An 18753-nucleotide genomic window follows, 5' to 3' on the forward strand; every position below is an offset into this window, starting at 1 on the left:
GCATCGGGAGAAGCGTGGCCAGCAGGTCGAGGGAGGTGATTCTGCCCCTCTACTCTGCTCTGGTGAGACCTCACCTAGAGTACTGCGTCCAGCTCTGGAGGCCTCAGCACAAGAAGGACATGGAACTGTTGGAGCGGGTCCAGAGGAGGGCTACAAAAATGATCCGAGGGCTGGGGCACCTCTCCTATGAGGACAGGCTGAGAGAGTTGGGGTTGTTCAGCCTGGAGAAGAGAAGGCTGTGGGGAGACCTGATTATGGCCTTTCAGTACCTAAAGGGGGCCTATAGGAAAGATGGGGAAAATCTTTTTAGTAGGGCCAGCTGTGAAAGGACAAGGGGTAATGGCTTTAAACTAAACCAGGGTAGGTTTAGACTAGATATAAGGAAGAAGTTCTTTACAATGAGGGTGGTGAAACACTGGAAGGGATTGCCCAGAGAGGTGGTGGAGGCGCCATCCCCGGAAACATTCAAGGCCAGGTTGGACGGGGCTCTGTGCAACCTGATCTAGTTAGCAGTGTCCCTGCTCACTGCAGGGGGGTTGCACTAGGGGTGCCTTCCAACCCAAAACATTCTATGATTCTATGATTCCTTATGATTATTTGCTTACAAGTTACCTTAATAATAACTCCAGTTTGCTCTGTTATGTTTTATTACCTGTGAAATGACAGAGACAGACCCCAAACCCCTGAGGTTTGGATCAGAAGTGATGAGGAGGGTCTAAAGCTCTTCCTAATGCTGCGTGCTATTTGGGTGCATCTCCCATGGCACTTGGAGTGTATGTGTTTGCTTTGAGTCCTGGTACACAGTAAGCAAGGGAGGGTGTATGTGTCCATCAGGGGTTTTCTTGTGAAGATTTTTAAGTAGTTGTCTGGGGAAACTCGTAATTGTACATTTTAAAACCTCCAAGCCCAAGAATGTTAAAACTGCAGCTCTCCTGGCTTCATTAATGCAATAGGAGGCAACAGGTTTAACAAGCAGCTTCCCCTTGACAAATTCCACAGGTTACACGCCTGGAAAACACAGTGACTTATTATTAAAACAGGTTAAATTTTACTAAGTATGTTGGAGTAAAACACTTGTGCCCTCCATGCAGTGACCTCCTTGCCTAGCAAGCTGATCCCTCTCCCACTGTACCTGCTACAGCCCATGCCTGTTCCACCACATCTTTTGGGTCTCCTTAAGAGGGATGTCTCTTCTGAAGCTCCAGGAGGAGCTTAAGATATTGGGTGTACCTAGCTCTGATTACAAAGAAATGCAAGTGCCCTGCTAGGGTTTGTTGCTGCTTGCTGCAGTGTCCTCTGTGCTGGAAACAGTAAAGTGAGTAGGAAAACAGCCCCTGGTAGCAGTTCTGTATTTTTTTTTAAGCAGGAAATTGCCTTTTGGCCTTGGGACCAAAGCATTAGCAATTTTTTTTCAGACCCAAAACCCAGGCTCTAAAAAAAAGGAGGGGGGAGAATACATTTCCCCACCATCAGCTGCTTGCAGCCTCCATTCACCCCGTGGATTGCCTCATGGGAAGCAGTGGGAGGCAACAGCCACGTTTGGGGCAGCCTCACCTCTATGTGTAGTAAAGAAATGGTGATTAAAGCTACCTGGTCAGTAAGGGTAGGCAGTGCTGATATTGGAGAGGGGAAAACTAAGTGTTTCACTGATGAGCCCAGACCCCGCATCCTCTCAGCTCCTGAGCATGTGTGGCAGCAGCGGCTGCTCGATGGTGAGCACTCCAGTTTGCTTATAGACTGGCTTAACAAGAAACTCTGCTTTTCTTCCTTTTTCTTGTGGCCTTTCACCATGGCGCATGCCAAAGGCTGCTGACACAAGCCTAGCCAGCAGCACAGTGGGCTGTCCTAAGACTTGTTTGTACATAGATTTGCCCCTCCTTGGCTTAAAGTGTTATTTTAAACAGAGGTGATAAAACTGGTGCCGGAGTTTTGCAGAGAAGGTGCCTTTCCCATCTGATTAAGACTAAATGGATATATTAAGTGTCTCCTTCTCTCTACTTCAAGGATAAGAGGCTCATTGAGAGCCCAGGCTTGTGCCATGGCGCCAGGGAGCTTTGCTCCTCAAGGGGAGAAGGGGCTTGCCAGCAGGCAGGCACATGAGCATCCCATTTCCAGGGCTCCTCCTGAGCCACCACCAGTTATTTACTACTCCTGGCTCTCCCTGTGGTCCCCCATGACTGATACTCCCCCAGGATCTAATGAGGCTTGTGCCTCAGCATGTGAGGACATGGATAAACCCAGCTGCTTGTTGTCCCAGGTGGAGCAGGGGGAAGGTGGTAAAATAGTTCCCCAAATTATGTGCCCTCACTTGGCCTTACCCCATACCTCGGCCAAAGCCTGCTTCCCCCAGCAGTTTGTGTGTTTGACGGCAGGGTCCCCCTTCCTCTCCCTCCCCCCGGATGTGGTGGCAGCAGATCCTGCTTGCTCAGAAAGGGAAATAGGGACCTCTGTGGCCATGTCTGCTCCTGTCTTCACAAGGACCAAAATTCAGGGGGACTGGCCCGAGGGTACTAAGGGATGATCTGCTTGAACACCAGGCCATGAAGCCTTTTTCAGGCCTGAGAACATATTAAAACCTGCTGAAGTGCTTGCTTCTCTCTGCTCTGCACAGGCTGTCCCTGGAGAGAAGTTGGAGAGATGGGTCCTGGGTGTCCCTGCCAGCAGGGCCTGGCAGAGCACAGGGACCAGGATGCCATCCCCTGCCGTACCAGCAGCAGAGGTGAGTAAAGCAACCAGAATTTCCCTGTGTGTTTCCAAGGACTTTTCAGCACCCTGGGTGTGGGTGTGCATCCACATAACTACAGTAATTACCTCCCTTCTATCTTGCTGACCATCTCCACTAATACTTTATGTTCTGCATACCTGGTCTGGACCATTGCAGGGGTATTTGGAGAGGGGAGCAACACAGATCTGAGGCAGATCACAGAAAAGTGAGATCTACTTCCAGGGCACTGGGGCTTTGGAGGTGTTTTTACCTTAGACTCATGCCTTAAGACTTGCTGCTCTCTCGGATGGGTTTTTCTCTGCCTCCCTTGCAGCCACCTTGGATATTCCAACAGCTTAAAGAGCTGATAGCAAATTTGGGATCATTTACCCCTGGGAGATACTTGGATGGGTGCTGTGTCCTGCACTGATATTTCAGCTAATGTTTCCACTTTCTTTGTGTTTAGGACATTGCTACGTTTCTGTTCGTGACCATTTCATGCTCTCCCAGTTTGCACAGGGAGCCTCCTGCCCGCAACAGCCTCTGAGAGTAGTGACCGCAAAATCAGCTCTCTGTTTTTTGAAAGGTGCCCTGGGTGCAAGTCCTGCTTAAACCCTGCTGTCTGTCAGCTGCTTTGGCTCCCTTTCAGAAGGCAGCCAAGAGGCAAGTGAAAACATTTCACAGCTGGAGCTGGCCCAGCACACACGGGTCCTCCTTAAAATGGCTGCGGGATGCATATGGACCACTCCAGTCTCTCCCACCCACTCGATCCCCTTTAGGGATCATCAGCCGGACCCTCTGGCTCACCCTGCACAACAGCAGGAGAGTCCGGCCACTCCTCCCACTGCAAATCTGGGTTGTGCAACCACCATGGGAGTGGGGTGGCCGGGGCGGGGGAAGTCACCCGCCCTCCCCTGCCTCTGCCAAAGCACCGCGTCTTGTCTATAAATCGGGAGCAGAAGGGGCTCTCTCTGTGGCTGTACGGAGCACAGGTGGCCGAGGCTGGGAGGTAAGTGTCCCCAAGGGGCTGCGAAGCCTCTTTATCCCTCCCTGCCCTATGCAAGCACCCCATGGCTTGAGACTTCTGAGGTTAGCTGCTATGAATACTTGCAGGGACAGTATGGGAAGTGTAGCAGCAATGGGGATGGAGTGGGCGAGGCAGGGTTTCCTCAATGTTATTTCTAGCTTCTCTGCAAAAGGGTAGGGAATTAAATAGCATACGTAGCTGGGAGATGTTTGTGATATACGTTAACTCCCACCGTGCAACCCCCCACCCCCCGCAACAGTTAACAATGAGCAGCTTATGCTAGCGCTGTCTTCCTTTAAAAAGGAAAAAGTCCACTTTTCATTCCAAACTTGGAAAGCAAAGTATTCATTAGGTATTGCCTTTCTATTGAAAGTTGAAGCTGTTCAGTGTTTTGTAGAAAAAAAAAAAAAAGAATAAAATCAACTGTGAGCAACCCCATTTTTCTCCTGAAAACCCTTTTCTGGCAAATACACTATCCCCTGTGTCTGGTGGAAGCTGAAAGCGCTTCCTGGGATAGAGAAGCTGGTGCCACCCAGCCGCAGTGCTGTCCTGGTATGCTGGGTTAATAACTCAGCCGAGCAGGGTGGTCCCCAACAGCGCTGGGGTTAAGCCAAGGGTTGCAGCAGCCCCCCGGGGCACCTGTGTGGTGGTCCCTGCTCTGGAAGTGTCCAGCTCAAGCCATGGCACCATCCCCCTTGCAGCCCTGGGAGCCTTGTAGGGCTGGACATCAACCCAGGGGCTGCTGCCTTTCGAGCCCTGGGGTTGAGCCATTTGCAGCTCTGCGACTGTCTGTCTGTCCAGCCCATACCTCCTCAGGGGGGCGGTTTCGGGAGACAGACACAAAAGCATCCCTAAAGCCAAGGTGTGCTACACCCACAGCCCCTCTGCTGGCCTTGGTGGCCATGTCGAAGTCAGCAGCGTCTTCCCCAGGGATGGGGGACAGGGCCACAGTTTGTGATGCAGAGGCTGAATAGTCCCGGTGCACATTTTGTTTTCTTTTCTAAGGCAAGCAGGGGCAGATCTCTAAAGATAAAATACAAATATTCACAAGACTGATAAGGAGGGACAGTTTAAACACAAATTGTAAATAAAAACTGGCAGTGAGGCTTATCTATGTACTTTCAAAGTGAGTTTCCAGGGCAACTGCAGGGTTTTGAAAACAGCCAGGTGAGCATGCTGTAAAAGTGGCTGGATTTATTTAAAAAAAAAAATAATAGAGAAAATGAAGATTTAAAGTTATTTAAACGAACTTGTAAATTAAGAGCCTAGAGTGCTGCTAAAGGGATGGAAGGTTTGGGGGTGGCATACAGAGAAATCCCCTATAGAGGGTATGCTGGCAGCTGCTCCCTGAGAGGGTGGTGACCATCCTGTGGGGTTTCTCCCAGGTTAAGCCCCGTTCACAGCCTGGGTGCCCACTGAAGACAGCAGAGATGAGAGTGGCAGTGGTGGGCGCGGGTGTCAGCGGGCTGACAGCCACCAAGTGCTGCCTGGAAGAAGGGCTGGAGCCCACCTGCTTCGAGCAGAGCCGGGACATCGGGGGGCTCTGGCGCTACACGGTGAGCTGCAGCTTTGCAAGCTGGGGGGTGGGTCAAGCTGAGCTCCAGTGAGTGGGGAAGGGGTGCGAGAGCTTGCTGTGGGCTGATCTCTCCCAGCTGCGCTCCCCGAGACCAGAGGAAGGGTGGGGGGAGGGTGGTCCCCACCCCAGGGCCCAGGGCTGATGCACCCTGGGGTGCCATGCCAGGAGCACATCGAGGCTGGCCGGCCAAGCCTCTACCCATCAGTCATCAGCAACACCTCGAAGGAGATGTCAGCATTCTCTGACCTTCCCTACCCTGAGGACTTCCCAGTGTTCCTGCACAACACCCAGCTCCTGGACTACCTCCGACGCTATGTTGAGCGCTTCGGCCTCTGGCAGCACATCAAGTTTGGGGTGAGTGATGGGTGCCCCAGCACTGTCCTGCTCCCTGTGCATACTAGGTGCCGGTGGTGACCCCACTTGGCTTCCACATTTCAGACCACTGTTGTCAGCATCCGGAAACGCCCTGACTTTGCCACCTCGGGCCAGTGGGATGTGGTTACGGAGGTGGATGGGAAGCAGACATCGCATGTCTTCGATGCCGTTATGGTTTGCAGCGGCAATTTCTCTGAGCCATCCCTCCCCCTGCACTGTTTTCCTGGTATGGTACACAGCTGCCTGCAGTTACCTGATTTCAGGGGCTGGGGGAAAAAGAAGGATTAGCAGCTCCTCGGCGAAAATGCTTCCTTCCTTTTCTTGCTTCTGCTTTTCAAACCTCCTGGCATGAACAGCAATACATCCTCGTGCTTCAGCAGCCTTGTTTTTGCAGGCACTGGTTGCTTCAGAGCAAACTTCCAAGGTTTAGTCTCAGAGAAACTGTTTGCATGGTATGTGAGATGGGATGAGGTCCTCTCAGCAAAGCTCCATCATCTTTGACAGGGCTGTGTTCATCACTGCTGTAATGAACCTTCCCAGTTGTCAGCATAGAGAGGGTTGCCTTGTCATCAGTGTTATCAAGTGCTTCCTGAAGACACTTGTAGGACAGGAGGTCTGTGGGCTTTTCTGAACTTCTGCATCCCCATCTTGTAGAAGCTGAATCCCGAGACTGCACCAGCACAGCTCTACCATGTAACTGTCTTCCAAGTCCCACCCAGCACATGTGTCCCTGCTCACTGCTGTGCAGGCATGCATGAGACCCCGTTTTGGAGAGGAAGCACCAAGTCTGTATGCGTGGGATGGAGGGCTGGACCTCCCCAAGTCTCCACTGATTGCACTTCCTTGCTCTTGCCATCTGGATTGTTTTTACGCCAGTTCTCCCAACAAAACCCACAAATGTTCAAGTAATTAAAACCTTTGTTTGTTTTTCCCCAAGGCATCGAGAGGTTTCAAGGCCAGTACTTTCACAGCCGGCAGTACAAGCATCCTGACGTGTTTCAGGGAAAACGTGTCCTCGTGGTCGGCATGGGCAATTCGGGAGTGGACATCGCGGTGGAGGCCAGCCGCGTAGCTGCGAAGGTATCACCACCCAGCCACCCCAGGGGTGCAGGGAGGGTGATGCTGGGGGCAATAGCTCAGTTTGCCCTCACCACAGGGAGAGCAAGCTGGGTTTACCCTGCATGGTGTCCAAACAGTATTTCTGAACCTGTATTTCTTGGTCAAAAACTGACCCTGAAAGAAAGCTGGTTGTTCTCTTCTCTCCTGTTTCACTTCTGTTGCTGGCTGCTGGGAGATCTTAAAGATGCTGTGCTGCTTTCTCATTGCGTAGCTGTCTGCGCTGTGCCCCTTTGGGTTTACTTTAAAAAGGCAAAGCAGAAAATTCACCACCTGAATTGTTGATTCTTCTCTCTCTCCCAGGTGACCATTTGCACTGGCCGAGGTGCCTGGGTGCTCAGCCGTGTGTTTGACCATGGCTATCCATGGGACATGGTTTTCAACACTCGCCTTATGAGCTTGATCAGAAACAGCCTCCCCGGACCCCTTTCACGGGGGTTGATTAACTACAGGGTAAACCAGTGGTTCAAGCATGAAAACTATGGCCTTCAACCAGAGAAGAGGTACTTCTTGGTGGCTCCCATCCCATGTGGTGTCACAGGGTTTACCTGGCAAGCAGGGGGGAGATCTCCAGCAACCAGCATCAACCAGTGCAGCAAACAGCACCCAGACTGTGGTGATCTCCAGGGGGAGTTTGTAGCCCATCAGGAGAAGATAAGTGGTAGCCCCCTTAGGTGGTATGATATGGAGCATGCTGGAAAAGCCCAGGTAGGACCAGAGGAGTTTTCCTCATGAGGGTTCCTGGGAAAAGAGGAGGAAAGGAGGCTTAAAGCACGGATCAGCTCTGAAAAGAGATGGTTTAAAGAGTAATTGGGTGAATGGAGGAAGAAGGCAGAAGATGTCCACAAGTCACTCAAGCTGTGGGACAAGGTGACATTGCTGCAAGGCTCATGTCAGTGTTTGGAAAGGGGTGAGGTAGGGCTGTTTGCTCAAAGCAAATGACACCAGGAGATTGTGGGGCTGGAGGGCCCAGAGGGAGGAGGAGCAGGGGCACTGGCAGGGCTTTGTTCATGGTCTCCAACGCTCAGAGCCCCTTGGCTCTCCACAGCTGCCTCGTGCGTGAGCCTGTGCTGAATGACGACCTTCCAAGCTACATCCTGACCGGGAGGATCACCATAAAGCCAAGTGTGAAGGAGTTCAAGGAGAACTCAGTTGTCTTCCACAATTGCCCTGAGGAGGAGCCCATAGATATCATTGTCTTCTGCACGGGCTATGATGTCTCCTTCCCGTTCCTAGAAGAAGCAATCATCAAGGTGGAAAACAAGCACGCGTCCCTCTACAAATATGTGTTCCCAACCCACTTGCAGAGGCCCACACTGGCTGTCCTTGGGCTGATCAAGCCATTAGGAGCCATCATGCCTGTGACAGAGATGCAAGCACGCTGGGTGACCCGTGTCTTCAAAGGTAGGAGAGCTAACATGAGCTCTCCCATGTACCAAAAAGCAGCTCAGACTGGACACATCTTGTCCCCTCCATGCACCGAGAGGGATTTCAGTCCTTGGGGACCCTGAAGCTCACTTCCAAGTGGACGAGGGAGCATTTCTAGGGCTCAGGCTTCCCAAGTTTTTTCACTTCAGCTGAGCTACAGCAACATGAGTGCATGATTGGTCCAAGCTACATGCAAGTTCATGACATCTACCTTAAATCACTTTTTTTGCCCCTTAAGCTAATGCTTTGTACCCTGTCTGCTGCAAGCGTGCACTCTGTTCCTTGCCATGACTCAGCTGATGTGCAGTCCTATACCTGAGCATGCAAACCACAGTCTAAACTAGGTTGTTCAAAACAGTATGTTCTCACTAAACTACTTTAGAAGTCAGAGCACAGACATGGATATGTAAACCTGGATGCATACAAGAGAGATGTATTTAAGATACTGTGGTGGATCCATCCTGGCAGGATTCATTGTTCTTTAAGGGCCAGGGTGGTTTGTCCGCCATGACTACCAGAGGAGGAGAGTCCCATTGCCCTACAAGAGGAATTATTTGTAATTATTGGGGTGAGGACAGAAACCTACTGGGGTTTTTTGTTTTGGTTTGTTTTTTTAATGAGTGTTATAATAATAATAACTTCCCACTGGGCTGGTGCAGAGGGCTGCAAAAGGGCTCCTCCACAGGCTGGGGGGATTCTGGGGTTTCTCTTGTGGATGGTGCTCTCTGGGGCTTGCACAGCCCATCTCACCCCACATCATCTGCCTGTGCCCCAACAGGACAAATCTGTAAGAACAGGGAAAAGTGCAGGTGAATTCATATCACTGTGGAGGGCTGGTCTCTGGCAAATTGCCACTGCAGAGCTAAATCCAGCGATGAGGCTTTCCTGCCCTCCCTGGGGAAGGGTTTCCTGTTTCACATTGCTGAATGAGTTCCCAAGTCCCCCCAGGAGTGAAACTCTGCAGGACGCTCTCCTCTTTTCTAGGCTTGTGTTGGTTGCCTCCTCGGTCTGTCATGGAGAAGGAAGTAAATGAGAAGAAGAAAAACCAAGTGCGAAGGTAAGCCAGTCCCCAGAGCCCCAAAGGTTTTTTGGTGGATGGAAAAGCCCCTGGAGTTCAGGGGGTAGCAACACAGCTCATGCTCTGTGGCTGTTCCTTGCACGTATGGTAGAGGTGAAGGAGGGATGCCCAGATCCCTCCTTCCTTGCTTGCATTGAGCCAATGTAACCTTTTATTTGACACTGATATTTTTCTTGTTGACATCAGGAAGAAATTAATTCAGGGTAGTCAGGACTAAAGCTTGCTTGGGAGTTGGGGAATTGTGCCAGGGTCCCCAGAGACTGAGATATAAAATGGCAGAGAAATTAATGGTAATAAATGCAAAGTAATTCATTGGGGAAGAAAAAGCCAACCTGAGGTGTATGTACATTGTCTCACCTCTCAGCACAGGGATCTGAACCACTGTGAATAGGTGTCTCAGCACATCGGCACATCGTTCATGGGCAGGCAAAAGAAGCATTAGGAAATGAATGAGAGAAAACCAGGAAACTAGGCAATATATTAATCCATGGTTCATCTAGATTGCTGTAGTAGAAAAGGTAGAGAGGGGTGAAATACAGAATTGCACAGAACAATTGCTGTGCAATACAAGGCTAAAGAGCCGCAAGTGGGACATGAAGTGGTGAGTTCTGCAGGGAAGGTGAATGGGAAGCAATTTTTCAATTCATCACACACTGTTGCAATACTTAGTGGAAATGAATGTGAGGGAAAGGAAAGGGTGCTGCCTTTCTCATGCTGCACGTGACTCCTCTGCAGAGAGCAAAGGGACAGTAGTTTAAAAAAAAACAACAAAAAAAACCCACAAACAAAACCACCACAAAGCTGGTTTGACAGTCTTTTAGAAAAGGTCCACCAAAGTGAAGAGAGGGGGTCCAGATACAACTTGTGGGTGATGAAGTAAAGGACAACTGGCGGGTGTGAGAAAGGTGTGTATCGGAGGTGGCATCACTTTACACATGCTGTGTAGGTGTGAGAAAGGTGTATATCGGAGGTGGCATCACTTTACACATGCTGTGTCACAGGCAGGATTCGGGCCCAGGCAGACCCTGGTTCCCACTGGTATGCCCAGTCCTTTCCTAAGAGGAACCAAGTTGCATTCAGATGTAATTATAATGTGGATGCAGAGCATCTGACCTCCAGTTCCTCTCAGCCCCACTGACACCAATTCTTCTCCCACCTCTTTTTCTTCTCCAATTCATTAAGGTTTGGTCTGTCCTTTGATGAAGTCCTCAAAACCGATTGCCTGGTCTACATGGACAATCTCGCCTCCTTCATCGGGGCTAAGCCCAGTGTGCTGGGGCTGCTCTGCAGAGACCCCCGGCTGGCCCTCACCATTTTCTTCGGCCCCTGCACCCCCTACCAGTACCGGCTGGGGGGTCCTGGGTGCTGGGAGGGGGCACGCCAAGCCATCCTCACCCAGTGGGACCGGACCCTGAAGCCCACAAGAACGCGAGTCCCCACTGGCTCCTCCAGCCTCTTCCCTTCTTTCCTGACTGTGGTGGGTTTTCTCCTGCTCCTGGCTGCCCTGATTTTTGGTTTCCAGTAGATTTTAGAACCTGTTTAGGTTTTTTCTTGTCCTTGGGGATGTCATCTCAGGTCAGACCGTTCCACAGATTGCTGTGGGACAGGGAGAAAGGGATTTCAGCAGATCGCAACATTTAAAACTTTAACTAGCAGCACAAACCTCTCTCTGCTCCAGCTCACCCCCAAGCACAGCTTTGCAGACCTGATTAGACGGGGATGGCAGCCTCCTCCCGACATTTATTACCCCTCTGCTGCTCTCCTGTCTGCTGCCATGAATAGAGCACAGCGGTGCGGCATGGCTGTGCCTGGACCACACTGGCCAGGATCAGCGCAGACAAAACTAGCAAAAATGGCTTTGGATGTCACAGATGGAAAGGAGCACAGGTGCCCAGCCCTGCCCCAAATCACCTGGCAAGTGGGGTCTTTAACCTCTTCCTGGACTATGGGTATGCAGGTCAGGCTGTCCTTTCTTCTAATCTTAAACCCTATGACCTAAAAATCCCAGTTTGTGTTGAATCAGTATATCCTTCCAGCAAAAGGGCCCTGGCTGTGGTGGTTTGTCACCCCTGAGGCTGGGGCTGGTACCCTGTGGGGCTGAGAACTCCCAGCTCCGCTTCCCTGTGCTCCCCATCACTGGACAACCCTGGGGCTTCATTTTGTGCATGGAGAAACTTTCCATCAATAAAATTTCATCGGCTGTGGCAGAAGTGTGCTGCAGGCTGTGGCCAAAAACTAGGCTGCACTGTGCACAGTGTCTCCCATCCATGCTGTCTGCTGGCATGTGGACAAAGGGAGTGTGTTTTGCTGATTTCCCAGGGATGCTAAGTGAGCGCTTGCCCAGCATAGGCAGAACCCGGAGGGGATGGATTGGGACAACCCCAAGCTACTGCCGGGGCTGGGACTGCAGCAAGCTGCAGTGTGGGTGTCCTTGCAAGCATGGCTGCCTTGGGATTACAGTCTAGATTTCCACCCAGCACCGCTGTTGGGAAGTTGAGAACTTTCTGCTGGCCCATTTAAGCACAGCAGAGTGGGGGGAGCGTGGGTGTAAAGGTCTGTGGTGCAAGAGCTGCGGCAAGCTGCCCGGACTTCAGCCTTTCCTTTAAAGCTGCAGCTAAAGAAACTCAAAGCAAAGTTCAGCTGAAGCCTGAGCAGCGAAGGCACGGCACTGCCCTGCAAGGTTTGCTCCTCGCTTCTCTCTGGCTGGGTTTTGCAGGCTTTAAAAGCCAGCTCTCCGGGCTTTTGCTGTTTGCCGCCAGCTTCTCTAGCAGGGGGAGAGGTGGGTGTTGCGGGGACCCTCCGGAGCAAAGCCATCTGTAGGCAGCGCTGGAAAAGAGAGGTGACTTTAGCACCCCAGGCATGTCACTACCCTTTCCCAAAGCCAAGGGAGGCTCCGGAAGCGGGGGGCGGGCGAGTGTTGGTATGTCCTGCCCTGTTCCTGCAGATCAAGGAGCGGCTCAGGCTGGGCTTTTGGATGCAGAGAGGGGGTTTTTGCACCTCCCTCATTTTTCCCTGGCTTTCTACAGTTTCCTTCAGTTCCTGTTTATTACTTTTTGACACAAAACGGGTAGAAAAAAAGTTATAAATGACTCTTTCTTCAGACTGCAGTAGGAGTGTTTGTGTTTGCTATCTAATCAAAGTTCATGTGGGTTCATTTTTTTCCTCGTTTCTTTCCTTTCCAGTCGAGCTCAGTGCAGCTCAGTTTACACACCCCGAGCTTTGAGTTCCTCCCATTTATGCCCTGCGTTTCCTGGGTTTCTTACCTTTTGTATGTTCTGTAATCCCAGCCGCACTTTCACAGCGCTGTCTAAATTCTGAATTGCTGTGTCGTGCTCCTGCTCAGTCAGGCATCACTTTTTCCTTCTAAAAACCCTTTTTGTTTTCAAGAGAACGCCCTTTAATGGGAAATTAAAAAGGAAAGCGTGAAAATGAGCCAGCTTAGCTGAAATTGTTTCTTGAAAAGGTTTCAGGAGGATCACTGTGCAGGCAGAAGCAGACAGCTGTGAGCCCCTTCCCCTTCTTTTCATGCCCTGGTTTTGGCCAGGAAAGGGAATAAATAGAAGCAGCAGCACAGCAAGGTTTAAAAGTGCCTCCTTTTTCCCCACCTGCAGGAGGGGGATCCCTGGGCTCTCGGTGTGGGCTTAGCACAGTGGGAAGATTAATTAGCAACGTCAGTCCATAACACTCAACTCAGGAGCTGGCAATGGCTTTCTCCAAGGAGAGTTTTCCTCTGTGGACACCTGCAGCCAGAGAAGACCAGGGGTGTTTTGCTGGGGATGGGAAGAAGGGTCTGGTGTTTCTGCTAATCCCTGGGCTATTTTATTTCCAGTTGCTCACGTGCCAGCCAGTTGCCTGCTGCAGGACAGCATGGTGCAGCGCGTGGCCATTATCGGGGCCGGGGTTGGCGGGTTGGCCTCCGTCAAGTGCTGCCTGGACGAGGGGCTGGAGCCCACCTGCTTCGAGAGGAGCGAGGACATTGGGGGGCTCTGGCGCTACTCGGTGAGTGGGCTCTGCCTGCATAGGGAGGATTGTCCCTGGGTTTGTTCCCTCCCTCGGGTGCCCTTTGACTGCAGCAAAGAAGAAAGGGTGGCCATGCCCTCGGGAACTGTCCCTGTCCCAGGCACAGGGCTCCCCCTGACTCCAAGGTAGAGAAGGAGGTGGAGGGAGCAGAATCCACGGTCACCAGGTGCTAGTCCTGGTTTATCCCTTGTACCTGAATACAAGGAGGAAAATACTCAAAACCTTTGGGGGGAGAAAGTCCTTCCTTGCATACCTGCAAACAGCACTGCTGGCTCCACACAGGACTCCATGGACAGCAGAAGGGTCAGCGTGTACCGCTCGGTCATCACCAATACCTCCAAGGAGATGTCTTGCTTCAGTGATTTCCCCTGCCCAGAGAATTTTCCCAGTTTCCTACCCCATGGCCTCCTCCTGGAATACTTTCGGATGTATGCCCAGCACTTTGACCTCCTGCGGCACATACGCTTTAAGGTGAGCAGGGACCCCAAATGTCACAGGGAGAAGAGAAATCAGTGGCTGCAGATACCAGGGCATTGCCCAGGTGGGACAGGACAATGGCGGGTGCAATCCCGCGAGGACCACATGCCTTTTGCATCCTGATCGCAGCCTTTTTGGTTCCATGTTTTAAATTAGTCTGCTTGAACATGGGCTGCCTAGTGCATCCCCCACCCCCTCTGCAATGCCATCACCAGGGCAAAGGTGCAGGGTGGGATTTAACAGCTTCAGAGGTGACATGAAGCTCCCCCGGGGACCCAGTCTGCCACTGGCAGCCCCAGCACTTTGCAGGCAGGCCTTCTCTGAAACATGGCACAGTCGCTGACTGCTGTTTTGTTGGGCTTTGGTGCAAGACAACAGCTCTCAGTGTGAGGAGGTGCCCGGATTTTGCCACCTCAGGCCAGTGGGAGGTGGTCACTGAGACCAACGGTGTCCAGGAGTCACATGTCTTTGACGCTGTCATGGTTTGCACCGGCCATTACCAGGAGCCCTACTTACCATTGGCTTCTTTCCCAGGTAAGCTCTGCCTCGGCAGTGGGGTGGGCTGGGGCTGTCCCCTAGGGCTTCACCCAGCATCCGTGGGTCCCTTGGCAGCATTTACCTCTGTGAGCCTGCCTGCTCCATGAAGCCCCCACACTGGGGCAGGTGGGACCCTCACTCTGTGGGAATGGTGGAGGGCATTCCTTCCTGGGAATGGGAAAAACACTTTGTAAAGGTGCAGCTGGGCTCTTGCATGAAAATTTGCAAAGCAGGACCAAGCTGAGGAGGTGCAGTGGGGTGGCATCACCCAGGCAGCCAAGACCTCCACACGCTTCTCAGCTGCAAGTAGAGCTGGGACGTGGAGGGTCAGAGGCTGCAGAGGGTCTGGGCACAAGACTGGGGCAAGCAAATGTATCTGGCAGTAGGAGATGCTCCCTGCTCTCTGCCTAGGTATCAACACTTGCTTCAAAGGCCAGTACCTCCACAGCCAGGAATACAAAGACGTAGAGGCTTTCCGGGGAAAGCGGGTCCTCGTGGTCGGCATGGGCAACACTGGTGGTGACCTCTCCGTGGAGCTGAGCCGCGTGGCTGCGAAGGTACAGCTCTGCGGTGGTGCTGAGCCCGGCCAGTGACCACAAGAGCCAGTGGCTTGGGGTACGCACAGGAAGCTTTGCCCACTGGGTTTCTCAATAAATAGCACTTCAAATTGAGGGCAATTGAAGAAGCTCTGCAATTCCTGGAGAGTTTGGGCCACCTGAGGAGTGGCCATTCAGCAGCTGTGGTAACTTTGCAGAAGCCACCACGAGCTGTTCGGTTCATCCGGACACCATCTCCTTCCCTCATGACAACCCTCTTGGCTCCCAAGTGCAGAAGATGGGATTTGCAATTCAGGGCAAAATTGGCAATGTCTGGGTAGGAGGCTGAGACCTCCCTTCTCTCCCAGGTGTTCCTCAGTGGCAGGAGCAGCACGTGGGTATTCAGCCGGGTCTCAGACCATGGCTTCCCCTTTGACATGGTCAACACCACCCGCTTCAACAACTTTCTCGACTGGCTTCTCCCATCAGCCCTCACGAAGAGGATCAGGTTTCGGAAGTTCAATTCATGGTTTAACCACGCGAACTATGGCTTGGCTTCCACCAAAAGGTGTGTTTTCTGACTATTTTCTTGGTTGGCCAGGGGGGGTTAGTATTGTGAGATGCTCAATTTTTAATTTCAGGGGATATTTGTGGAATAGCAAACCATTGGAGGGGAACTCTGGCCACAAAAGACATTTCAGGCCCCTCTTAGATGCTAACGCTGCTGTCCTCTTTTCCACCTGCAAGCTCCAACTTTAAGGTAATTATCAATGAAGAGCTGCCATTTTGCCTCCTCTCCGGGACCATTGTGTTGAAGCCAAACGTGAAGGAGTTCACCGAAAGCTCTGCTGTTTTTGAAGATGGGACAACCGAAGAAAATATTGATGTGGTGCTCTTTGCCACGGGCTACACCTTCTCATTTCCCTTCCTCGAAGAGTCGGTTCGCAGCCTCTTCGATGATAACCGTTCCCTCTATAAACGCATCTTCCCTCCCCAGCTGGAAAAGCCGACACTGGCCATCATCGGCTTAGTTCAGCTGACTGGCTCTGTGATGGTGGGAGCAGAAATGCAGGCTCGCTGGGTGACAGGGATCTTTGCAGGTGGGAGATGGGGTGCAGGGATGGGGGAATCTGCTGGGGTGGGAGGTTTGGAGCAGCTTGACCTGCTGTCCACAGAGCCTAGGGCCTACTTTGGTTCCTGCCACACTGCCCATGGTGGCCATGGACATTAGTAGCACCATAGACTCTGCCCCCCAGCTGCATCCCCATATCTCTGCTGCTCCACAAGTGCTGCTGTAACCAGCAAGTATAAATGCTTTCAGTAAAGGAGCTGGGAGCATGGGAAGGGGGTGAACTTTTCAGCTTACGTTGCTGCTGGATGTTTCTGGTTTCTCTGTTCTTCTTAGGCTGGAACAAGCTCCCTCCCGCCAGCAGGATGATGGCTGATGTTTTGAAGAAGAAGCCACCAGTCAAAAGGTGTGTGATGTTCATGTGCTGGGGGTGCAACAGGCGTGGTGTGCCTGCCAAGATAACCTCAGGGAAAGGAGGCCCCTACGGTGGTCGTGTGAGGGACCGTTCCAGGACACCCAACTCTTCTTGGATGCTTTTATTCCCTCACCACCCATAGTGAGGTAGGGAAATGTTATTGTGGCTCCTTCATGGATGACAGACCAAGAGACCAAGGGCAGGGTGCTCTCGAGCAGCTTACAGCAAGACCCAGGACCTGCAGGTCCCCTCTGCCAGGCGTCCAAGCCATGCCCTCATTCCCAGAATGTTAAGATGGAGGTTTGGTTTCCTCCAGACTAAGGGTGCCATCTCGTGGCTTCTCCATCCCAAATCCAGGCAGCACAGAGCACTGGGGTCAGGGCCAAGCCCCATCCAGAAACCCCACTGGAGCCTGGCGATGTGGGTGGGGGGTAGTTTTGGTGGCAGTTTTTGACAGGTCAAGATAAGTATTAGACAAGGCTGGAACTTGTCCATGGTGTACATGGAAGCTAACATCCCGCCTTGTTGGCACTGGGATTTTACAGGAGGTCAAGATGTGTCCTCAAGGCTGTGGGACAGGTGATGGTAGACATGCTTCCTTGCAGCAGCTTCTGGGAGTAATGAAGGGACCTTGGGCCATGCGGGGTGCAGGCCTGGTTAGGTCTCCCAGCAAGGCAGAGCTGGCTTATAGGGCACTGCTGAAAATCTGGGACAAAACAGCCACAGGGATTGTCACCAGGAGTCCCAGTGATTGCAGACACAAAGCTGTTACACAGAAATGCGTGAGTCTGAGGTGAAAAGGACCTAAACTCCAGGCTGTCCCAAATTTGCTGAAGCAGATTGAACACATGTCCTCCCTCTTGTGAGGGAGATGATGCCTCAAGCAGAAAAATCCTGGAAGTCCCTCCCAGCGTGGGGAGCTTTCTGCATCTCCCAGTGTTTCCCAGTCTACTCCTCTGCCTTTCAAAATTGGCCAAATCCACAAGTGTGAACCTCATGGAAGGACATAGCATGGGTATTTGTGGCATGACAATGATGGCAGTATTATACTAGAACTGTTTTTGAGGCCACAACCAGGTTGCAGAGACAGAACAAGCTTCTTCCTACTCCCTGCTCCAGGTAACTGCTGGAGACCAACCCCACAGAGGTTCTTTCAGTGCCTTTAGGTTTAGGGGCTGAGGGAGCTTGATGCCGGAGACAAGGGCTTGGCCGATGTCTGAGCCCAGAGCTTTTGCTTTCCATAGGGCTGGGAACTGAGATGGGATGATGCTATTTGATTTTGTCTCTTTTATGTCCTATTGAAGGAATCCATCGGAGAGGGAGAACTTGAAGATAAGTTTTATCAGCTACACTGATGAAATTGCTTCATGTGCTGGTGTAAAGCCCAGCGTGCTGAGGCTGCTCCTGACAGACCCCCGGCTGGCCCTGGCTATCTTCTTCGGCCCTTGCACGCCCTACCAGTACCGACTGGTGGGACGGGGAAAGTGGAGTGGGGCCAGAGACGCGATCCTGACCCAGTGGCAGAGGACACTGAAGCCCTTGAGAACTCGGGTGGTGGATGACTCCTCCGATGGCTCCGACAGCTGGCACTGGATGTGCCTCCTGGCCCTGCCGGTGGCTCTCACAGCAATTTTCCTCCTTTCTAAATACCCCTGGCTGGGCTGGAACCCTTGGGCAGGTCCCCAGCTGTAGAAGGAACATGGCAAGACCTGGTCCCAGGTGGGCTGGGGATGGTGTGAAGATGTGCCGCTGCTGGAGCCTGGATCCCAGCATTGTCTGGTGTCAGGCCTCCTCCTGCTGATGTTTCACACCCACCAAGGGTCGTATGGAGTGTCTACCCCAAACCTGCCACAATCCACGCCCGTGTTGCACCAGCACCAGGCTGGATCTCCAGAGGGCTTTTGGGAAGATCCATTTTAGGGCATGCTGGTGTGCACGGGGCCAGCCTTCCTCCCCTCCTTGCTTGCCCAGAGCTTCCTCCATAAAATTTCAGCAAGACCCACACCACCCTGAGATTTTCTGAAACACTGTCAAGATCTTTGTATTTGTCTGGCGACTTAGGGGACACGAAGTAGAGAGCCACAAAGAAACCTCACACATTTGGTCTTCTCTGATGGTTTTATTAATGGTTCATTATAGGAGGGGAGGGGGTGCCAAGTGGAGCCAGTACCCCGAGTCGTGGCGAGGGGAGAGCACCATCCTAAGACATAATATATAAAGCGACAAATCCAGGTGGGTGAGCGTCCCCGCCTTTGCCCGAGCACCCTCAGGTTTGCAGGGAACCCTGGAGCCCACGGGGAGAAGGCAGAGCCTCCCCACGCACCCCCGGGTGCCGTCACCTGGGGATTTTGCTGCAAGCCCAGCAGACGGGCGCGGCGCACTTGCACTCGGGCTG

The 18753-nt window shown here is 52.2% G+C and overlaps 2 protein-coding genes across 2 annotated transcripts; both read left to right on the top strand.

Annotated features, from left to right (window-relative positions):
- The first annotated feature begins 5161 nt into the window (after nucleotides 1–5161).
- LOC104132105 (dimethylaniline monooxygenase [N-oxide-forming] 1) lies at nucleotides 5162–10829 on the top strand. The gene is made up of 8 exons (XM_009645356.1): nucleotides 5162–5287; nucleotides 5473–5661; nucleotides 5746–5908; nucleotides 6620–6762; nucleotides 7102–7301; nucleotides 7847–8202; nucleotides 9211–9283; nucleotides 10487–10829. Exons 1-8 carry the CDS (start codon nucleotides 5162–5164, stop codon nucleotides 10827–10829), a joined length of 1593 nt encoding a protein of 530 aa, XP_009643651.1.
- Nucleotides 10830–13162: 2333 nt separating this feature from the next.
- On the top strand, nucleotides 13163–18050 carry LOC104132067 (dimethylaniline monooxygenase [N-oxide-forming] 4). Its single transcript, XM_035900786.1, has 8 exons — nucleotides 13163–13303; nucleotides 13607–13795; nucleotides 14173–14335; nucleotides 14750–14895; nucleotides 15243–15442; nucleotides 15622–15974; nucleotides 16280–16349; nucleotides 17663–18050. The coding sequence occupies exons 1-8, from the start codon at nucleotides 13172–13174 to the stop codon at nucleotides 18048–18050; spliced, it is 1641 nt and encodes a 546-aa protein (XP_035756679.1). The 5' UTR covers nucleotides 13163–13171.
- Nucleotides 18051–18753: the final 703 nt, after the last annotated feature.

Source organism: Egretta garzetta, unplaced genomic scaffold (genome assembly GCF_000687185.1).
Source record: "Egretta garzetta isolate BGI_Z169 unplaced genomic scaffold, ASM68718v1 scaffold598, whole genome shotgun sequence".
Classification (NCBI taxonomy): domain Eukaryota; kingdom Metazoa; phylum Chordata; class Aves; order Pelecaniformes; family Ardeidae; genus Egretta; species Egretta garzetta.

Excerpts from the sequence above, each read along its gene's own strand:
- LOC104132105 (XM_009645356.1), top strand. The coding sequence starts at position 5,162 with ATGAGAGTGGCAGTGGTGGGCGCGGGTGTCAGCGGGCTGACAGCCACC. Across the intron at positions 6,763-7,101 it reads CCAGCCGCGTAGCTGCGAAG|GTGACCATTTGCACTGGCCG; the intron begins GTATCACCACCC and ends TCTCTCTCCCAG. Across the intron at positions 7,302-7,846 it reads GGCCTTCAACCAGAGAAGAG|CTGCCTCGTGCGTGAGCCTG; the intron begins GTACTTCTTGGT and ends GGCTCTCCACAG.
- LOC104132067 (XM_035900786.1), top strand. The coding sequence starts at position 13,172 with ATGGTGCAGCGCGTGGCCATTATCGGGGCCGGGGTTGGCGGGTTGGCC. Across the intron at positions 13,796-14,172 it reads TGCGGCACATACGCTTTAAG|ACAACAGCTCTCAGTGTGAG; the intron begins GTGAGCAGGGAC and ends CTTTGGTGCAAG. Across the intron at positions 15,443-15,621 it reads GGCTTGGCTTCCACCAAAAG|CTCCAACTTTAAGGTAATTA; the intron begins GTGTGTTTTCTG and ends TCCACCTGCAAG.